The 20550-nt window shown below is 37.1% G+C and overlaps 2 protein-coding genes across 10 annotated transcripts in view; one reads left to right on the forward strand and one right to left on the reverse strand.

The window, feature by feature from the left end:
• Nucleotides 1-247: 247 nt before the first annotated feature.
• Nucleotides 248-12884, reverse strand: LOC139142763 (triadin-like). The gene is made up of 11 exons (XM_070712879.1): nucleotides 12442-12884; nucleotides 9885-9961; nucleotides 9085-9195; nucleotides 8282-8346; nucleotides 7992-8084; nucleotides 6969-7034; nucleotides 6010-6303; nucleotides 5168-5263; nucleotides 4581-4708; nucleotides 3170-3284; nucleotides 248-771 (listed from the first exon to the last, which is right to left on the reverse strand). The coding sequence occupies exons 1-11, from the start codon at nucleotides 12447-12449 to the stop codon at nucleotides 715-717; spliced, it is 1110 nt and encodes a 369-aa protein (XP_070568980.1). The 5' UTR covers nucleotides 12450-12884; the 3' UTR covers nucleotides 248-714.
• Nucleotides 12885-13097: 213 nt separating this feature from the next.
• LOC139142762 (kinesin-like protein KIF25) overlaps nucleotides 13098-20550 on the forward strand; it is a 118529-nt gene continuing 111076 nt past the window's right edge. For all 9 annotated transcript variants that reach the window (XM_070712871.1, XM_070712875.1, XM_070712873.1 and 6 more), the window contains exons 1-5: nucleotides 13098-13453; nucleotides 14571-14636; nucleotides 17530-17652; nucleotides 18685-18823; nucleotides 20215-20318. In XM_070712871.1, coding sequence (XP_070568972.1) covers nucleotides 13382-13453; nucleotides 14571-14636; nucleotides 17530-17652; nucleotides 18685-18823; nucleotides 20215-20318 — 504 coding nt within the window. In that variant the 5' untranslated portion in view covers nucleotides 13098-13381. The remainder of the gene's footprint in view (nucleotides 13454-14570; nucleotides 14637-17529; nucleotides 17653-18684; nucleotides 18824-20214; nucleotides 20319-20550) is intronic.

Below are 20550 nucleotides of genomic sequence, written 5' to 3' on the forward strand. Positions count from 1 at the left end.
AGCAATGGAGAGATACCTATGGCAGAGCAAGGACTTTATGCTGGTGTGAAAAATTCCTTTGTGGGGGGTTAAGGATATCTTTGGGTACACCATTAGTGCCTGGCTGGCTTTGATTGCTATCCTTGTATCATGACAACTCACCAATAAGTAATGTGGGTATCGTGTACAACATAGTATATCAAACATGAACAGCATTTTACCCATCCTCAAACAGAGTGATTTCATGTTTGTTGTTTGGGGTGTTGAACAAGCTCTTGTATAACTGAGAAAGCGTTTGACAACCTTAAAATGTGTAATGGCTTCATTGGACCTGTGCTTGCTGTCTGCAATGCAACAGTCAAGTCAAAATGTACAGTGGTGTTAAACACCAAACACTATCATGTCTACAGTATTTGCAGGACAATTTCAGTCCTAGTCTGTTGTTTCAAGCATGTACAATGTCAAGTTATGTACAATAATTAGCTAAAGATAACTATGACAAAAATGTGTACAGTTTTCATGTTAATGTATACATATCAGATCAGTGCAATCTCACCTTTAGCTGAATTAGGAGAGAAAGAGACACTGGGTGAAAAGACACAATGTCTACCTATATAATTACTGTATTTTAACATTGGTGAAAGCTGCCATATTGATACAATGTTCCATCAACTCAGCTGTTCAAGGCTGCCACACTGATACAGTGTGGCTTGTGTTCCGTGCATATCGACAATGCTATGACTTCCACAGAGAGTTTTCACTTCTGTTGGCTCTGGCCACCTCCAACAACGCCTGAAATCCAAGGAAAATTCTACGATTAGTGAGCAATAAAAGAATGACATCCATCTTTTACATGCTGTTATACCTTGTAACATTTTTTATATTTCCATTTTTCACAGGGCTAAATTTTGTTGAACAACTCTTTTGTGTGCATGATATTTAACCCCAACCTATGACTTCTCCTAATTTATCTGAAACTCAATTTCATCACAACCAACAACAGTAAGTTTACTTTATATTGCAAAAAATCCTCATACAAGCAATTGATGGGTAAGGAACAGCCGGTGGCATCAAATTCAGTGAAACTTGTGGATGATGGTGTGATCTGCAAATTTACTGAAAATCCCAATACTTTCAATGAAACTTAGACTCATAATTGTGAATTGTTACCTGAAACCCTGGAGGGGAAAAGGATAACTGTACTTTTCTAATGTCAGGGGACACCTCAATGTACATTATACCATCAACAAGTCATCGTTGATGACACAGTCCCCACTTGTTAATGGGTATTTTGATTACAGGTCCTCAGAGAGGATAGAGTCCTCTTCATTAGGTCTGTGATAAAAATACTTTTGAATGAATTCGCTTGATACATGTCTGAGTTATGGTTCAGGACATGAAAAATATCGTAACTAAATGGTCGCACAGTGGCCATATTGGATCGCATCACAAAACAAATTGATGTGCATAGCTATGACATTGGTCGATGTCCTTGTACCAACTTTGAATAAAATTGGTCGAAACATGCGGATATGCCTGAGAAATGGCTCTGTACATGAAAAAATCGTAATAAAATGGCCGCCTGGCGGCCATATTGGATCGTATCACAAAACAGATTGACGTGCATATGTATGACATAGGTCAATGTCCTTGTACCAACTTTGAATAAAATCGGTTGAGATATGCCTGACTTATGGCTCTGTACATGAAAAAATCGTAATAAAATGGCCGCACAGCGGCCATATTGGATCGTATCACAAAACAAATTGCCGTGCACAGCTATGACATTTGTCAATAAGCTTGTACCAACTTTGAATAAAATCGGTTGAAACGTGCCTGAGTAATGGCTCTGTACATGAAAAAATCGTAATAAAATGGCCACCTGGCGGCCATATTGGATCGTATCACAAAACAAATTAATGTGCATATCTATGACATTGGTCAATGTCCTTGTACCAACTCTGAATAAAATCGGTCGAAACATGCCTGAGTAATGGCTCTGTACATGAAAAAATCGTAATAAAATGGCCGCCTGGCGGCCATATTGGATCATATCACAAAACAAATTGATGTGCATATCTATGACATTGGTCAATGTCCTTGTACCAACTCTGAATAAAATCGGTCGAAACATGCCTGAGTAATGGCTCTGTACACAGAAAAAATCGCAATAAAATGGCCGCCTGGCGGCCATATTGGATCGTACCACAAAACAAATTGACGTGCATATCTATGACATTGGTCAATGTCCTTGTACCAACTTTGAATAAAATTGTTTGGAACATGCCTGAGTTATGGCTCTGTACATGAAAAAATCGCAATAAAATGGCCGCCTGGCGGCCATATTGGATTGTACCACAAAACAAATTGACGTGCGTATCTATGACATTGGTCAATGTCCTTGTACCAACTTTGAATAAAATCGTTTGGAACATGCCTGAGTTATGGCTCTGTACATGAAAAAATCGCAATAAATGGCCGCCTGGCGGCCATGTTGGATCGTATCACAAAACAAATTGACGTGCATCTGTATGACATATGAAGTAATCCTTGTACCAAGTTTGAATGAAATCGCTCTAGGCATCTCAGAGATATCTGCGTGAACGGACGGACGCACGCACGAACGGACGGACGCACGCACGCACGGACGCACGCACGGACATGACCAAACCTATAAGTCCCCCCGGACGGTGTCCGTGGGGACTAACAAAACACACTGTAAACAAAGGATGAGCGAACCAGTTCAAACATGATCCCTAGGCCAATGTCAAGATCGAGTACACCAGTTCTTCAAAATAGTTGGTCATCTTTTGTACATTATTTTTAACATGGGTCATTTAGACCCCTGGAATGTCAGAAAAATGGTCATTGCAAAAATTCTTGATTGGTGTGACCTCTGACCATGTGATGCTGACCCCTGAAACTGACACCCTTGACACTGTACATGGTCAGCAACAATGCACTGATACAAGGATAATTCTTGTAAGCCTGGCAGCTGGATCAACTGCATAATTCATTATCGCAGACTTTGCTGAAAAGCCAACTGCACCAGAAAAATTGTTTTACTGTCTTTCCTTCTTCAAGAAAGGTTCTTTTGTAGAATGTCTAAAAATTGATGAATGAAAGATGTAATAAATGTATTTTCATTTAATTGATGAATGAAAGATAAAATAAGTAAATGTAGACTTACAGCCATCTTGGCTTTCTCTTTGGCTTGGTAATCTGAAATCTTCTCGCTGTCTGCTTGGCGTTTTTCTTCCTGTCTGATTTTTCTTTTGTGTAACCTTGCATGGAAATCATCATTCCTGCAGAGCCAACAAAGTAACAGATAAACAAAAAACAATTCAAAAGGACTCCTATTTTAGAGAGATAAGCCTTTGACTCAAAACCTATATTCACTGGAAACATGGAGTACAGTAATGCATAACTTCTTGACTGAGGGATGTGTGAGAGGAAAAGACTTTGATGAGTGGGTAAAGTTACTGTTCCTGAGAATCTTCATCTTATCAAGATCAATCTCATTATGGTGAACTCAAATCCTGTTGTTCATGTGGGACATGAGTGTCAAAACCTATGCCTTTCTGTATACAGATGTTCACAGTTCATAAGATAAATGTTTTCTTACACTCTTCTGTACAGAAACATTACATTTTTTGCTGACCACTCTTTCACGACGTTTCAAGATACTAGCCAATATCTTACTTTTAAAATGAAACATATTGGATAAAAAATGCTGCTTCAAGAAAGAAAATTGGCTATTTAAGTTAGAGGGGTAAAATTAAATCTATCTGAAATCAAATCATTCCATGGCATCTAAAAACACAGATTGGTGCATTGTTACCCAGTAGAAAAAAGCGGGAATATGACATAAAAACAGGTCCAATAATTACTTATCATTCAAGGTAAGATGATTGCACAATGATGAAAGATTTCATCTCCTCAATATTAAAATTCCCTCTTCAACTTTGAAAATAACATCCTACCATTTCCACAGAGCGAAGAATGAACGAACAAACAAACATCAATATAGGTGATACAGTTCAGTGAGAGGTGATACCAGTGTTACAGCCAGGATTTTTAAACCTGGGGATAATGTGTCCCTCTACCGTTAATTTTTGGGAAATTTTACACATTTTGGGACAACATGCATCAGTTATCAACCACATTTTGTATCATTGTAACAAATTGGTTTCACGAAACAACATTCAAGCTACCGGGACCGTGTCGCCATGCTTGAATTTCAGTAATTGAAGCAGTATACTGTATCTGTCACCTATCAGCTAAGTCAAACAAGCAAAGCTAAGTCAAAGAAGTTATAATAAAAGTGCATCATTTTAATTATTTCTAATCACAGCTCCAAAAGTACGCAAATATAATCCTCAAAATAATCATGCAAAACAAAGGTCATTGTCAGTGTCAGATATTACTTGCAAACTATACCAGACACAGTTGACTGACTCATGAGTTCGCCTCGGGTGACCCCCAGTATGCGGGAGACAATGGGTTCCGTTTTGGGGACATTGTTGCAAGGGCGTGTCCTGGCTGCAACGCTGGTGATATAGCTTTAGTTGCTATACATGGTTGTTTTACTATTTACTTACCCTCCCATGATGTAGGAATCTTTCATTTCTGGACTCTGTCCTCTTTGCTTTCTCTCAAAAGACCTGGACAATTTCTTCTCTATCTTTGCATCATGACCAGTGGCTTTGGGAGCAAGTTCTTCCATCACCTAGAAATGACGAAAATGAACACTCACTCAGTGATGGTAAATCATCGGTGCTACTCTCTCAACACTTCGTACTTTCATATTCATTGAGCTGACATTTTGAATATACAAAAGAAACATCACCATTGTTTAGAAGTTCTCCAGAGCAATGAAGCATTTGCTTTGTTACAAACTTACGTGCTCACAGCAAGTGAAAGCCAAAGAATCTTTTCATTTTTTGAACCCTGATCCCCTGCTGACCTATCAAAGCATGCCGAGATGTACTGTCAGACAGGGTTAAGAGGGTTTGTACAAGTTAAACTTGAGGTTTCGAACTTCAATCTTGAATGTATAATAAATTAAACTCTAGTCAAGATATTCATGCTGATTTCCAACGTGAGCCAGACACTGTTGGAACTGTTGTGATGTTGTCATACAATGTTAAGCTTCAAAGAAGAAACACTATTGGCAATGATAATATACCATCTTATCATGACTTCTGAAATCTTTTCTTTCTTTCTGCAGCCTCCTCCTGTCTGCTTCTTGCTGTTCTTCAAGTTCAAACTGTGACCTTGGTGGCTGTTTGGAAGACATTAATGCAATGCAAGAGTTCATTAACTCAAAAAATTTGCATGTACTGCCAATTCTGCAGAAGTATCAGATGTCAAGGGTTTGGATATTGTACTTGTTATTATACAGTTACCGGTATTATAATATTTATACACTTCTTTCAACAATCTATGTTTTAAGTTTGTGTACTTATGCCTCCCTTCCCTGCAATTATTTGTTATCTTTGAATAAATTACACATGTCACAGTGTCACAATATATATCAAGAATATTGTTCCTAATGATATAATGAATGTCTTTTAATGAACTTTCTCCTCAATATTTACCATATATGCAATGTACATGACTGGTGATAAGTTTTTCCTGTATATCATATTTCTCGCATGACTTAATTATTACCTTAACGGTTTGTTTTGCTAAACTTGTGAATCAAGTCAAATTTTCTGTGAAACTATGGTATATGACCAATTTAGTCAAAGTCTGTGATTCTTAATTCAGTACATGATGTACTAATTTCCTGGTGTCACTAGAGGATGTTCTGTATGCACAACAGCTACATGAAATCTTAAAATCTTACCCTCTTTGGAAGATGATGTTTTCAATGTACATTTAGACAGTGCTTTAACTCTTATTTCGACCAGCTTAATACATCTTTGACATAAAAAGTGCAATGTAAGATTATATTTGGTGTCTACGTGATTATTCCGAAACATTTCCTGGGGAATGATACCATATTCATTGAATTACATGCCCTACCAGCATAGATGGTCCTTGTACAGGTCTGTCCATCCCTGGTGGTAATGTTGGTCCAACCACTGGTCTACGGGACCCAGGTGGTAAAGCTGGGCCTTGGACTGGTCTATTAGACCCAGGTGGTAATGCTGGACCCTGGACATGTTTGGAGGGACCTGCTGTCCTGGAATCACCACCTTGTTTCCCAAAAGTTGAGAATTGGGGGTTGTCATGCAGCGATACATTGGATCCTGATGTCCAGCTCTTGATCTTACCTCTGACTGTCTGGATTTTGTTTACTTCACTGGATCCTTTGAACTGAAAAATCATACACTTGTTTATCGGTATTTTTTTAGTACAAGTAGAATAAATTAATGAAATTAAAGAGTGCTTCTAGAAATATGTTGATTTTGTGTGGTTATTTCAAGTTCATGGGGGACAACACTGGCCCTGCTGGACAACAGTAACTTGGAGTAACATGTTGTGATACAGTATGTAACCGAGGAGCTGACTTACTTGGATTACTGGTGTAGTGTTCAGGAAGATTGATAAGTTATATGTACATAGTGTGTGGAGACTCACATAAGTTGGAATGTTTGATCAATCCTAAATATCTCTGAGGTGCATTTGCTGTGGGGATATAGTGATGAGACTTTTGCATGTGCAAACTGTTGGGAATATTCTACCAGGGCAAAAGTACAGAAATATCGACTATGAGAAACAAGAAGTTGTTGGTATGAGTGCATGGAGACGTCGGTGAAGATGTGAAAAGTATTTGGTGTCGAGATCAAACAATTCCATGCATCATCCGCCAAGTATGTCATGGAATGTTGAAAATGGACAATCCACATTTTGCCAGCTGCACATCTGTCACAAAAACTACAGGTTTCTGCTGTGGACTAAGTCCAACAGGTAATACCAAAGACATGTCTGTGCTACTCTACATTGTATTTGTCTGTACACTGTACATATTAACAACTTACATTCCATTTGTACTTGGTCCTGGATGCAGCACTGATGTCTGATGCATCAAATCCTTTGTAGTACTTCTGGAAAAATATAACACAGAGACAAAACTTAACGGTATGATGTTTTGGTAGATAACAAGGAAAAACCAAATTATTTTTATGAGTCACAAAATGCATAATGGAGACTGACTACATTTGATCCAAACAAATAATACCTTAACCCTTTTCCTGCCAAGTCCATATTTCACCACCAGGTCAAGATGGTTAAAATTAATGAAACACAACGTATTCCATATGATGTATTTTAACATTATACTGTACATTTGAAGGCTGTTGAAAACATAATACTGTAAAGTTGATTTTTTTTGGACAAAAGATGCTATAACATACTAAGCCAAGTGGGTGAAAATACGTCATGTTTTGGCTCACTACCGCTTTCTACTGACTTGGCTGATGGGGAAGTGATACAGTTATTGCTGTCTGGCAGGAAAAGGGTTTATTGACTTAAAAAAATATAAATTTAAAATTATATTAAAGCTGGAATTGTTGTAATTTTGATGTACTAGATGTACCAGTATTTTTTACTATTTTTTTTTCAGTCTGTAAACTATAACTTTGTTCTACTCCCAACATCATGTCAAAAAATTTTTTGTTCAACTTGTACTCATAGCTTGTAGGTGACATGTTATCGCTGACAATTGAACTTAAAGCCCCCACTCAATTATCAGATTTATCTAGTATAAATATTATTTACTTGATAAAATATTCAATGGAAAACAAAAGAATGACAAACTGTTAATGGGCTGTTGACACATTCGCTAATGCGAGAACCTGGGATTGAGAAGGGCGCATTTAAGTCAACACTACAATTCATTTGTCAACAAATACACTGTTTGAGAACCGAATTAGTAGAGCCCCTTTAATTAGAAGATAACTAAACCATACTTGGGATGACAGCGAAAATACAAAACATTCTCTGGATGACTTGTGAGCAACAGAACGAAAAATATTTGTTCATTTCCGGAAATATTTATTTACCTTTGGTAATCGATGTTTATTCCACTTCTTCACAAACTTCTTGAAGAGCAACTTTGCTTTTGAAGTCTGCAACTCATCAACGTATTTCCCTTTCTGGAAACAAAACCATACAAGTGAACAAAAACACAAACACCTGATATACATACTGTACGCAGTAACCAAACGTGCGATAATAATACAGAATTTTATGTCTGCAGAATGAAATCTGACATAAAGAAATGCTCTTCAGTATTTTAGTGATTCAAGGATGATACAACTACCTTAACTCTGGAACAATCATAATTTCTTACCTCTTCAACTAACCATGTCCTGAATTCAAGGCCTTTGTTGTAAAAATCCTCTTCTGTAATCTTCCCTGTTATGAATTACAAGGTCATTTTAATAGATCATACAGAAATGCATTATTGTTATCTCCAACTGTGGAAGAGAAATTTGCAACTAGGACCATATTGCAAGTAGCATGTTTCTTGAAAACCAAACCAGAGAAACAACAGATGATGAACATTACATGCATCATCTATGCACCATGATTCACACAAAATAACACATAAACAAAGCTATTCCATTACCAATTGATGCATTACATCATGTATTGGCTTAAATGTATAGGTAATGTGTAATGTGTCTGCAGTTTTAGAACTTTACTTTTTCACTGAGATTTAATACATTGTAATATAGCTTTGGATTTTCAGCTGCTGTATTTGTACAACACTTTTAAGTATCTTTATGATAGTAAAGCCTTCAGAAAATGAACAAATGTGAATGTAAATGTGTACTATGAATTTAATTTACTCACAAAATTAGCAAAAAAAAGTGGAGTAATCTAATTTGTGTGTAATCATTGTCTTCAAAAGAGTGGATTGATCGTTGTAAACATAGGAATGACAATGATACATGTGGCGTTGGACTGAAGACACCCACTCTTCAGGTTCGTGACCACAGATGACAGTTTACTCGTTTTGTTCTAGTTGTTCAGGAGGGTTAGATGTTGTGAACTTTATATACCTTCTTCGTTTGATTTCTTATCCTGTAATTTGTCCATCTGAACTTTTTTTTTTAAATCCAAATATAGATCATAAAATAAATCACTGACCTTGAGCTTTCAATTTTTCTTTCTTCTTCCTCTTCTTCTCCTCTTCCTTCTTTTGTTTCTTGGCATGAGCATCTAGTTTTACTCTCTTGGTAGACAGGGCATCATCAGAATCTGTCAATTCAAATTGAGGTTCAACTTCAATGTCAATATCATCATCATTAGCAATGCTAAGCATGCATGCTTATTGTGAAGGATATACGGTACAAATTTATATGAAAGACCGTGAACTGAAGAAGGCTAAGAACAGTAAAAAAGAGATCTACTGTCTATGTTATGATTGCCTTTGCAGTTAGAACATACTAACTTACAGCACTGTAAAATTACTGTTTGCTTTTGCATTCACCATAGAAAGCTGCAGCAAGACTGTCTATACTTTCTGGAATCATCAAGAATTTGTACAAAATGAACTAGACAGTGTCAATGTCCATGTACAGTACCAGTGTTACACACACCTACAATACTGCATCTTACAAGGATTTCATGAAGTGTACATTGATAAGGTAACAAATGAAACAACTTACTCCTTCAAGCAGCAATCAGAGTATGATTACTGGCATTGTTACAAATTCTACAGATTCATCATGTTTTCCAAAGTTTGATTGAATCTGTGTGATTACTATTTGAACTTGATTTTTGTGACTTTTCAACAAGTTCGTTCATGTTCTTGTATATGAACACTGTTCCTGTACATCAATATGCGATAACAATTTTCCAGGCAAAGAAAAGCAAAAAAAGAAAAGAATTTTAGTAATCATGATTGCAAGTACTTGAGTAATGCATGAACTGATGTCAACACTCACCAGATTCTGATGAAGAACTGTATCCTTCACTTTCACTGCTCTCTTCTGCTTGTCTCTTCTCCGCTTTCTGCTTGTTTCTATTTGTAACAATAAGATAACATGTGAGTTTATCAAATGGCACTCACTGCTCTTATCAGCAATCTACCTCTACTGGTGTAATGAAATTACAGCAAAAGCTGGCATCCACTGCTTGTAAAGGCACCTACCAGAGCTGGAGGTTGCTATACCGTGACAGGACACAATGATACTGTACAATAATGGAGGATATATAATAAAATACCATTTACATGTACATTGCAGCTCAACATTTATATTATACTAACACATGCAAATTTTATCAACATACTTTCAGTGCAAATGCATATGCTGTATACATTATCAGAGAACAACAAATGGGTCCCTCTAATTTGTAAACACATTTTACACAGATAAAATTCTGGCTCGCATTCCAAGTTTGTGTCAATTACATGACAAATTTGACTTGCTCCCATATGGTCGTTGTTTTAGAGCACAATCTTTTATAACCAACAGCACAAGATACTCTTTTATCAACAGGGCTATCAGACATTGAACAGGCTCCACTAGCTTTTAAAATTATGTATTTCCATCATTTTACCCAAGTGTGCTTTTTATTGTGTTTTACTATGTGCTGCCATGATTTTGACACATACATGTTTATTTTACAATGTCATTTTTGTGATTGATGTAAATATGTTTGTCACTGACGCAATACTGCCCGAATTGGGATAAAGACATATGATAGATAATTGTGGCCTGCTCTGCACGCAGACATGATGATAGTGAATAATTAATTGTTTGTTGTACTTCTTGCTTTCTGTGGACAAGTCCAATCACTCCCTTGGTTTAAACATGGAGGTACCAAAAGATTTGGTACCTTCATGGTTTTGCGTAGTACTAGTACATGTACTAGCCCTGCGTACAGGTCTGTGTGTTCCTGGCGTTATACAGCCTCCACCACAGCCCTGCAACGGTCTATGGAGATAACTGGTCTCTGCAGCGAGATTCAAAATGGCGATCTCCATGGGTAAACAACTTGTCAAGTACGTTATGTTTCAGAAAACAAGCGGTTTTGGACGTTAAGAGAAGTTAATCCCATCTTTCTCTGGGGTCGGTTGGTAGGCAGGGAAAGGATTTTGCCCCAAGAGAGCAAAACTTCGGCCAAAAAGACCGTTTCTTCGTTGCGGTCCGGATCTGAACCGCAGAGACCCCAGTTATCTCTATAGGCCATTGCAGGGCTGTGGTGGAGGCCGTTTAATGCTGGGAACACACAGACCTGTACGCAGGGCTAGTACTAGCTGCAGTACGGTGGCTCAAGGTTTTGCCTGGGTATTTGGGTCGGACGGCAAAACCAGAGCCGTCCGACCCAAATACCCAGGCAAAACCTCGAGCTACTGTAATGCAGCTAGGCTAGTACCAGTACGTACAATCTCTAGCTGCAAAATTGTAGCGCTACGTTGAGGCGATCGGTGATTTTTGGTTTTTGCGACTTCCCTCACCAGTAGCGCTACAATGCCGATGGCCCTGGGGAGTATAAAATAAGCGCATTCCACTGGACTAGGCGTGTTGATGTGAAATGCTACATATTTACTGCATTGGTCGTATTGATTTATCACTACTGAAGACTAAACACTATACTACACTAACCCTTGTCATTTATGGGGTTTGGAATTTGTTCAAACACGTTGATCGCGTTCCATAAACATTGAGTGTGAGGCATCCGTGTTTCTGGGAGCCGCCATTACCGGAAGTTGGTAATGGCTGCTCCCAGAAATGTTTTCGGAAAGCGATCGACGTGTTTGAACAAATTCCAAACCCCATAAATGGCGGCTGACTAGAACGTGATGTGCGTCCGGGATAGGTGACGACATATTCTCTAAAATAGATTTTCCAACATTTTCCAACATTTCAACAGCGTAGGAACTTGAACAGCTCATCGACGGAAAAGATTAAAGTGCAACTAAGGATGTCGCTAGGTATGTTTAGAATATTTTTTGAAAGAAAGTGGTACCACGTACAGCTGAAACCGCTGTGGAAACATTGCAACTTGTCACAGTGGATTGTTGCAGTGCAAAATATCAAAACACATTAAAAGCTATATTAATACAACATGAGCATGTGGTGTGTTATAAAACACCTATAGCCTGGTCTTTATTCGGGCTATAGCGCTCGTCTATTACCCCTCGTGGCCGTGTGTTACCAGAAACACATCGCTATACCCCTCGGCCTACGGTTTGCAACTCTCAAACGTATCACAACCTGGCTTGTACCTCGGGTATGAGGTTGGAGTTGGCACAGGCACACGGAACGTTTCGTAGATCGTCGTCTGATGGGAAGTGACTGAAACAGTGAGGCCGAAGGCCGAACCTCGGTACTTATAGTACCGAGGTTCGGCCTTCGGCCTCACAGTGTCAGTCACTTCCCATCCGACGACGATCTACGAAACGTTCCGTGTGCCTGTGGGAGTTGGTAGGGTACTCTGGGCTACGGATCGCAGAAAATCAAAAACTCTTAAAACATACAAAAGAGCAATGCTTACTTTCCCATAATGTTTGTAGTACTGAAGGTGTTCGATTTCGGGTGAATGCAATTCACTGATATCGTTGCAGTTCACTGATACCAGAGTCGGTAATCCGCGTCCGAGTAGATATACTACGAAATACTGTACAAAGTGTACAGTACCCTGTCAGGACCGACAGGAGCGTGGCGTCGCCTGGGGCCTGGTGTACTACTGTAGTGCTGTTAGTGTTGAGTATCGTCGATGCGACGTCTTGCTACTGCTCAGACTGCAGATCTCGAGATCGTAAAGGAAATAACGAGACGATCAAAAAAGGTATTGGTGATTCGAAACTCACGCACAGTATGTACTTTCTCTTTTGATAATACTTCCACCGTTGAAGAGCGTATATCGGTTTACGCTGATTGTATCATAAGACAGGGTGTACGTCGCTTCCGTATTTGTTTCAAATTTTGTCCGCCATTGGAAGTCAACATTTGCACTTGCGCAGTGACCTTTACTATATTTGCCTGATTCTACGGTCGAGGGAAATTTTGAAATATTTATGCTCAATTTGTAATAATATAGCATTTTAATAATGGTTGAGTTCAGATGCGTACTCTGGTTTATCTAATGTTAGTAACTAATGCTAAATATCATAAAACCTTTTGAGTGTCACATGACATATATGCCCTTTGACCCTTGGCTAGGTTTCAACAGCTGCGATTTCTGATCGGTTGCAGAGGAATTTTTTCCGTTGCCGTACATTCTCTATACATTTGACACCTTGATCCGTTATTCACGCTTTGCATTCTTCTCACGCGTGTCAGGTTTTATGCAATTATGTTGATTCCCAAAGTTTCGCCTCCGTCTCGACATGTAAATTAAAACGTTTGGTACTAACGTTTGTTGGCGTCTGTCAAGTTTTGAAGTAACCGCGCCAGTCCATTGAAATTTTTGTTGATTGTCTGTTATCCCAAATATGCCGCAATTCGGTTTGGACACGAGTCACATCATACCTGAAAAGGTTAAGAACCTAGAGCGAACAGTTCGGGTAAGTCACACATTTTCTGTCTTTGAAAATCGCAATATGAATTAAATTTTATGTATTTCGCCACTGTAAAATTCCACACGGTTGTATCGTAATCTATTGATACAAGCCTGTGATCATTGATATGACACTGACAAACGTTACTGCTAGAAGTTATTGTCTCCATGCACTTTACCTTGCTGTTTTGGTGCAGAACACAGGGTACATGAACGGACGTATTTCATATCATACTCATTAGTTTAAAATTAAGTCAGAAGACATGATACATACTTAAAATTGTAAAATGCATTATATATGATACAAATTACTTCAAGACTCTATTTATAGGTGGTGTTAAAATTTGATAAATAATATTTGTTTTGGTGGTGACATTATTATAATCAAATTTTAACAGCTACAAATAGAATGGCACATCTTAAAATATACAGTAAAAGAGAGTGTCTGGCTAAGAATCCTTTCACTTCATCTATCTGATCTGATCTGATTACAGGATGCATGAAACTTAAGTAACAGATATTATTACTCTGTACGCGAAGTAATTTGTATCATTATTTTATAACGCTCTGCTTTAGCATGGAGCACTGTAATTTAATTCCCATGAGGACATCTGTATACTTCACTTACTTCACTCTGTCTCTGTCTGTCTGTCTGTCTGTCTGTCCTTCTCTCTGTCTCTGTCTCTGTCTCTCTCTCTCTCTGTCTCTCTATGTATAATACATTATACATACATACATATTATTGTACATACTGTCATACTGTATACATTATATATATATATATATATATATATATATATAGTATTATATGTATATATCTATCTATCTATCTATCTATCTATCTATCATATCATATATATATATATATATATATATATATATATATATATATATATATATAAAATGTATTTTAGTTTAAATACTAACATGACTAAAATCTGTATATATATATATATATATATATATATATAAATATATATAGATAGATAGATAGATAGATAGATAGATAGATAGATAGATAGATAGATAGATAGATAGATGTGCACACACACACACATATACATTTACACACTTTTGTAGTATACTGACATCAAGCACATTTGTAATTTGTATTTCAACTGCAGGCTAAAGATGAGAGAATCACTGCTTTGGAAACAGAGAATGCAATGTTGTATTTAAAACTGGCTCAGGTAAGCATGAAAAAAGCCATTTCTTAAAGATACTGCTGACCTTTGCACTAAATGACTGGTTATCACCACAACACAAAACTTTGCAATATGGCCCTCTAGTGTCAGATAGAGTGCATTGCATGACTGTAAGTTTGACCAGGCTAGTTCATCTGTCATCAAAATTAAGCCCATCTTTGAGACACTTGAACTTCAATAATATTTTGGAGTTGCTACAGTTTTCTTCTACAGTAAAATGATTTGCAAGTAGTCATTGTAAACAGTGAGCTGGAGCTCACTGTGATAACTTCATTATAGTATGACAAAATAACAGTTGGAAAATGTTATTTCACACCCAAAGCTTAGAATAGGATACTGCAAGTTCAGGGGCCTCATTGTGAAAGTTAGGACCAAATATGCTCTTTCAAATACCCTTAGGGCCAACGTCAAAAGATCGATGTTTGAAAAAAAACTTAATTGCTTTAAAGTTTGGGGGTGGGGGTGGGGTTTTTGGCCAAATTAATTTCTGTGCAGTCAAAAACGTTTAATGTCTTTTTGGCAAATTTTACGATTTCAAGGCTGTTTATTGTACGCTAAAACCGATCTAGTCACCCGTATTTTTGTTACTTTATAATGGTTTTCACTTTTTATTTTATTTAATTCAATGGTACATTGGTACGTCGTTTGAAAGAATTAGTACAGGGTATGAGTCCGCAATGTTTTTCAATTTTAGGTCAGTTAAGTTAGAAGGGGGGTTGGGGGGGTCTGAGGCCAAACTTAGCAATTAAGTTAGATTTATTATATTGAACTTTTGATGTTGCCCCTTACTGTGTGCCGTTTTCCTATCACTACATCACTGTTTTGTCAAGCTGTTTTTAGCTAGATTTGTCAAGTGTAAATTGATCAAAACTGACCCAAGGCTTCTACTGGTTTCATATAACTATTTGAAATTGCAAAATTTTGTGAGTGTTTACAGATGCTGCGCAGTTGTCTGCCTGTAAATTATGACTTCAGCCAATCAGATGGCTGGACTCAGACAAGGCATACATGTATTTAATACTGTATGTCAGCAGATCTTGCTGTTGTAATATTCAAAATGCTAGATTAACAGTTTGTACTTAATTGGTAAAATCTCTTACGTTAGGACAATGGCACAGTGAGAATTGTGGACATTGATCAAAAAACTGGCATTGATTTAGGTGTGTTTCTATTCAACACAGAGTGTGAAAATCGCAAAATTGTTGCTTTATTGATGTGTGTTTTGATGTACATTGTCTGTTTTAGAGCAATCCCATACCAGTACATGTTTGGTGTTTTACCTCTAAAGCAGTGTTTCTGTTTTCTCTGCCAGTTCGTCTATTGCCACACTTGTTAAGTTTGTCATCAGTGACTTCAAACAAAAACTAAAGGTACAAGATCTTTGCCTTTAGCTCAATTGTCTCAAACAACTGTGAAATCATGAAATACTGACATGAATATAGAAAGTCAGTAGCTGTGTGAACATATGAAGCAAATAACATTACTTTAACATAATGTTAGTTTATATCTTTTTTGTGACCATGACCTCAACAAGTAAAGTAATGTTCCTAACTGTGATATCTTGTGATTTGAGTAACCTGTGACTGAAAAGCAATGTGTATACTGCCCTCATGAGTTCAATTCTGTCTGAAATATCACTTAATGTATTAATATCCCCACTCCCTACTGCATAGAGTCCACAACATGGTCTGTGAGTGATATATATCTAGGTACCAGTATTAATTTCAATCATCAAATCTACTATGCTGCTTGTACAAGGCCAAGTATGCCTTGTTTCATTGTCACTGTCATGCTTGCACTGTACCAGTAGAAATGGAATTAGAATGCTACAGGTACCTTTTGGCTATATTTACTTGTAAGATGTATTTTTCATCAGAATTAGCAAACAAAGAACACTGGTCATCGCAACATGAAATTGTTTAAGGCCAGTTACACTGTTGGCGACCATTCTTTCGTATGTACATGTAGAGTAGATATTTGTCAGCAACGCATGCCATATGAAAATTATGATATTTACATAAATTTCTATTCTGGTGGGTTGCTATTTTTTCACCTTTCATTGTTGTGTGCCCATACCAATATATAGGTATATATGAACAAACTGTATCATGAAAACATTGTTGTGGATTGAAAGTGAGAATTAACAGTTAGAGTGTCTATTGGCCTTTTTATAATACTTTACAAAGATTTGTCCACATGTTGGCTTGATAAACTCATATGTAAACATACATCCCAGAAACATTCAACAAACACAAACTTTTGACACAAAGGGATATTTACCTGTATACATCAGAGTTGGATGGGGAATTTACAAATGTTTCAGTCAAGCAAAATTTTGCAAGATATTTCCTTAAGCTTCATTAGCTGTGTTAGATGTATTTTCAATTATTTTTGTTTAATCTGCAAAGTGCAGTTTTTGACTCTGCTCCCCAAATCAGATTGAAATGCCATTGTCGTATAATGTCCAAACTAATTCTTGACGACTTGGTTTGTTAACTGGAATTCATTTATCAACAAGAATACGTGTAATTGACATTGTATGTTAGTCATGATGCCCCATGTTTGCAAAGTTGTATTTCAACACATTTTGGGGAAAAGGAAAATGTAGGCATTTTTGTAGAAATAAATTATTCAAATATGATCAAATGTTACTACTGTAGTCTCCTTTAATTCCCCTACTCCGATGTTCTTTAAAACATAATCTGTTACATTTGACACTGATCACAGTATTGGCAACATGAATCAATAAAATTGAGTTTGTTGGATGATACATGCAGCTTTCTGTGCTCAGTGTACTATCACAATTTGCTTTGTAGATTACAACTGCACATTGCCTGATCAATGTCTCTAACAGTGTTTATGTGTGACATTCCCTCAGTTACAAGGTGCAATACGGAACACCAAAGAAGAGACATCTCACATGAGAAGACTACACACTGCAGATAAGAAGTTCAAAGACAACTTGGCTTACAACCTTGTCACTGTGAACAGACAAATCAAGGTCTGTATTTTTCTACTTGTATGTACTCGCCTCAGAACTGAAAGACCTTAACTTTTGGTCAAACTTTCCTATATAAAAGGAAATCATAAGCCATTCTCTTTTCAAAATCAAGAAAAAAATCAGGAGTCACGGCGCAAATGTTGGTACCAGACAAACAAATTGATGGAAAATTAATGATGTATCAAATTCAAAATGACTTCTTCCCGTACGATAGCTTATTTGGGGGAGAGGAGGATTCAATTTTCATTTCTCACAAAAATACACCAGTGAAAGGTCATTTACTTCACTAGCTTCAAAAGGAGTATACAGTGGCAGCATATCAGCAGAGCATTGTAAAACTTTTAGAGTGAATATCAGTGTGTGAGGAGCATTTTACCTTCAAGACAGTTTTAAAAGCAGAACATGCACATAAGGCCATAGATGTCAGAGAAAATGCATTGATCAGTGGCAGTAGCTGCCCTATGACCAGGGATACTGTATGTTTCAAATGAAAATATTTTGCTTTGAGTTGAGGTTTCAATTTCTTTGACCCGTTTGACTAAAAGCTGTGTCAGATGCAGCTGATTACCAAAACATTTGCGTTTTTATCCTCTGCAATTTTACAAGTGTTTTGTCTCCTGCTGGTCAGTCAGTGCCATTGTGCACACTGCTTTTACTTTTCTATCACCAAGTATCAGCATTTCACCTGAGAAAATACTGATTTTAGCCAAATGTCTCAGTCTTGTGTCAGTAAAAATGATATGTTTTTATACAAAAAATATAATAATCTCTTTATAGGGTTATAGCCTATATGCTGTCAGACCGTCCTTGTGGTTGGGCAAGGACTGTACTTGCCTCAAGTAGAATGATTTTACTGATTCTGGTTCATGAGAAACCGACACCAGATAATTAGAAACTTTCCTCAATAGCAGTCATGAAGTGCAAGTGAAGATTTCTTTTAATCAAATAAGACAATTTGAAAACAAATTGAGCATACATGGTGAACAGCAGTCTCAGTTCAAGATGCTGTCTGGTATGTGCTCTATCTTGTAGAATTTGAAGAGCGAGCTGAACAATCTAAGATCTGTCGCAGTGTCATTACCGCATCAATTCAATGAAGAATATGACAAAGGAGTTGAAGCTGCTAAACTCTACAACAAGAAGTGGTTGTCAGATAATCTGGACATGAAAGGTGAGTTTAACCCTTTGCACCCTGACCCCCTGGTACTCTGTGACGTCATCGGAGATTTATGTCTGAGCCGGGTTCAAAGGGTTAAACCTGTTCATCCCCAATTCCCTGTAAACAGATCCATACTTACCTGTACCATTAGTAACAACGGGTTTTGGCCATTTGCCAAACCATGGTGAAGAAAGGGTTAAGATACTCTGATTTAAAAATTCCAGGAAAGCAGAATGTGTGACTAACAGTGAATGCAACATTTACAATGCACATAGATATTTTTTTAAAGCCTACTGACAGATTTGTGGAATAAAAATGAAAAGATATCACATAAAATGTTATGTATCTTTCAGGAGTAGACAACGAAGAAAAAGGTATTAACTTAGAAAAAGAAATGAAAAAATAATTAAAAGTCAATAACAGAAAAAGAGAGTGAAACGTCTAATGCTAGATTGAGATTTCATTAATATGAAATGTAATATAACCAATGCCTTGCAATGGATAATTTGAAAGTTTCCATTACTATAGTAAAAAAGGTTATCTAGTTTTACCAACATGATTGTGTTAAATGCAGTAGCTTTCAAGAAAAAAGCTAGAAATAGTTGCTGCTGATTCAAAACAACACCCAGACATACAGTGTATATTCCCACTCGTACCTCCCACCACTCTCAACGTCATGAAAGAAAATCTGATGATGACTTGTTAAATCATTACTCCAGGTTACTCCATTTGCTTTCTGAGAAAGGGTTACAGATCTTGCCACAATTGCTGTGAAGGCAATGAATAATTGACATGACTGAGTGTGTCTTCATATTTTGTAAGACTGGAGGCCCAAGTGTTACAGCTTTATCCCTTACAGCTACAGGCTGTAGTACTTCATGGCAAATCATCAGTATGCCAGATTTAGGATATACGTTCATTAAATATTGATAACAGCCATGCTCTGTCTGCATTTTGACAGTGCCCAAAGTATTCCAATTAAATATTGATAGAATGTCACAGCTTCTGTGTTTAAAGAAGATCAAACCTTTTTTTCTGACCTTTTCACAACCAGAAATGTAAATATCAAAGTGGAAATAAAAGGATGAAGTTTGAGACAAAAAATAAGTTCAATTTCCTGTCTCCCTCATACATCCACATGACAGTAGTAAACATCTTGTAAAAGTTGCTTGCATACTTAATGACAGTGCTGGATACAGTCTCAAGTAAAGTCTCATTATTTGTCAAAACGAATTCGGAATCCCAAATACAGTCTCAAGTATGTGGTCTAATTTTGATCTTTCTCTTCCGCCTGAAAGTCCCAACTTTGGTCTCATTTACGGTATATAGAGCTCTTACACACTGGTATTTCCATGACTAATAAAAGTAAGTGATACAATGTGCTTCTTCTTTTGGAAATTTAGAATTGAAGTTGAAGATGATGGAGATGGAAAGAGCATTGACTGACGCCATTGAGAGACATGCCAAAGAGAAGAAGAGACGAAGAGAGTTACACAACACCCTGGTGGTGAGTCCACAATCCCTGTGTGAAATTTTCTTTACCTTGTCCATTGCCCAGAATTTCATGTTGTTTACCACCTCTCACCAAACTCCCCAGACCAATTGTAAGGTGGTGGCTGCCACTTTTTAATTTTTGGTAAACAATAGTAACTCATTAACATAACAATTACATTTATTGTTATACAAATTACCCACCACTTTACCAGGAAATCCTTGGGAGAACACCATATTTAATTAGC

This window comes from Ptychodera flava, chromosome 10 (assembly GCF_041260155.1).
Source record: "Ptychodera flava strain L36383 chromosome 10, AS_Pfla_20210202, whole genome shotgun sequence".
Lineage (NCBI taxonomy): Eukaryota > Metazoa > Hemichordata > Enteropneusta > Ptychoderidae > Ptychodera > Ptychodera flava.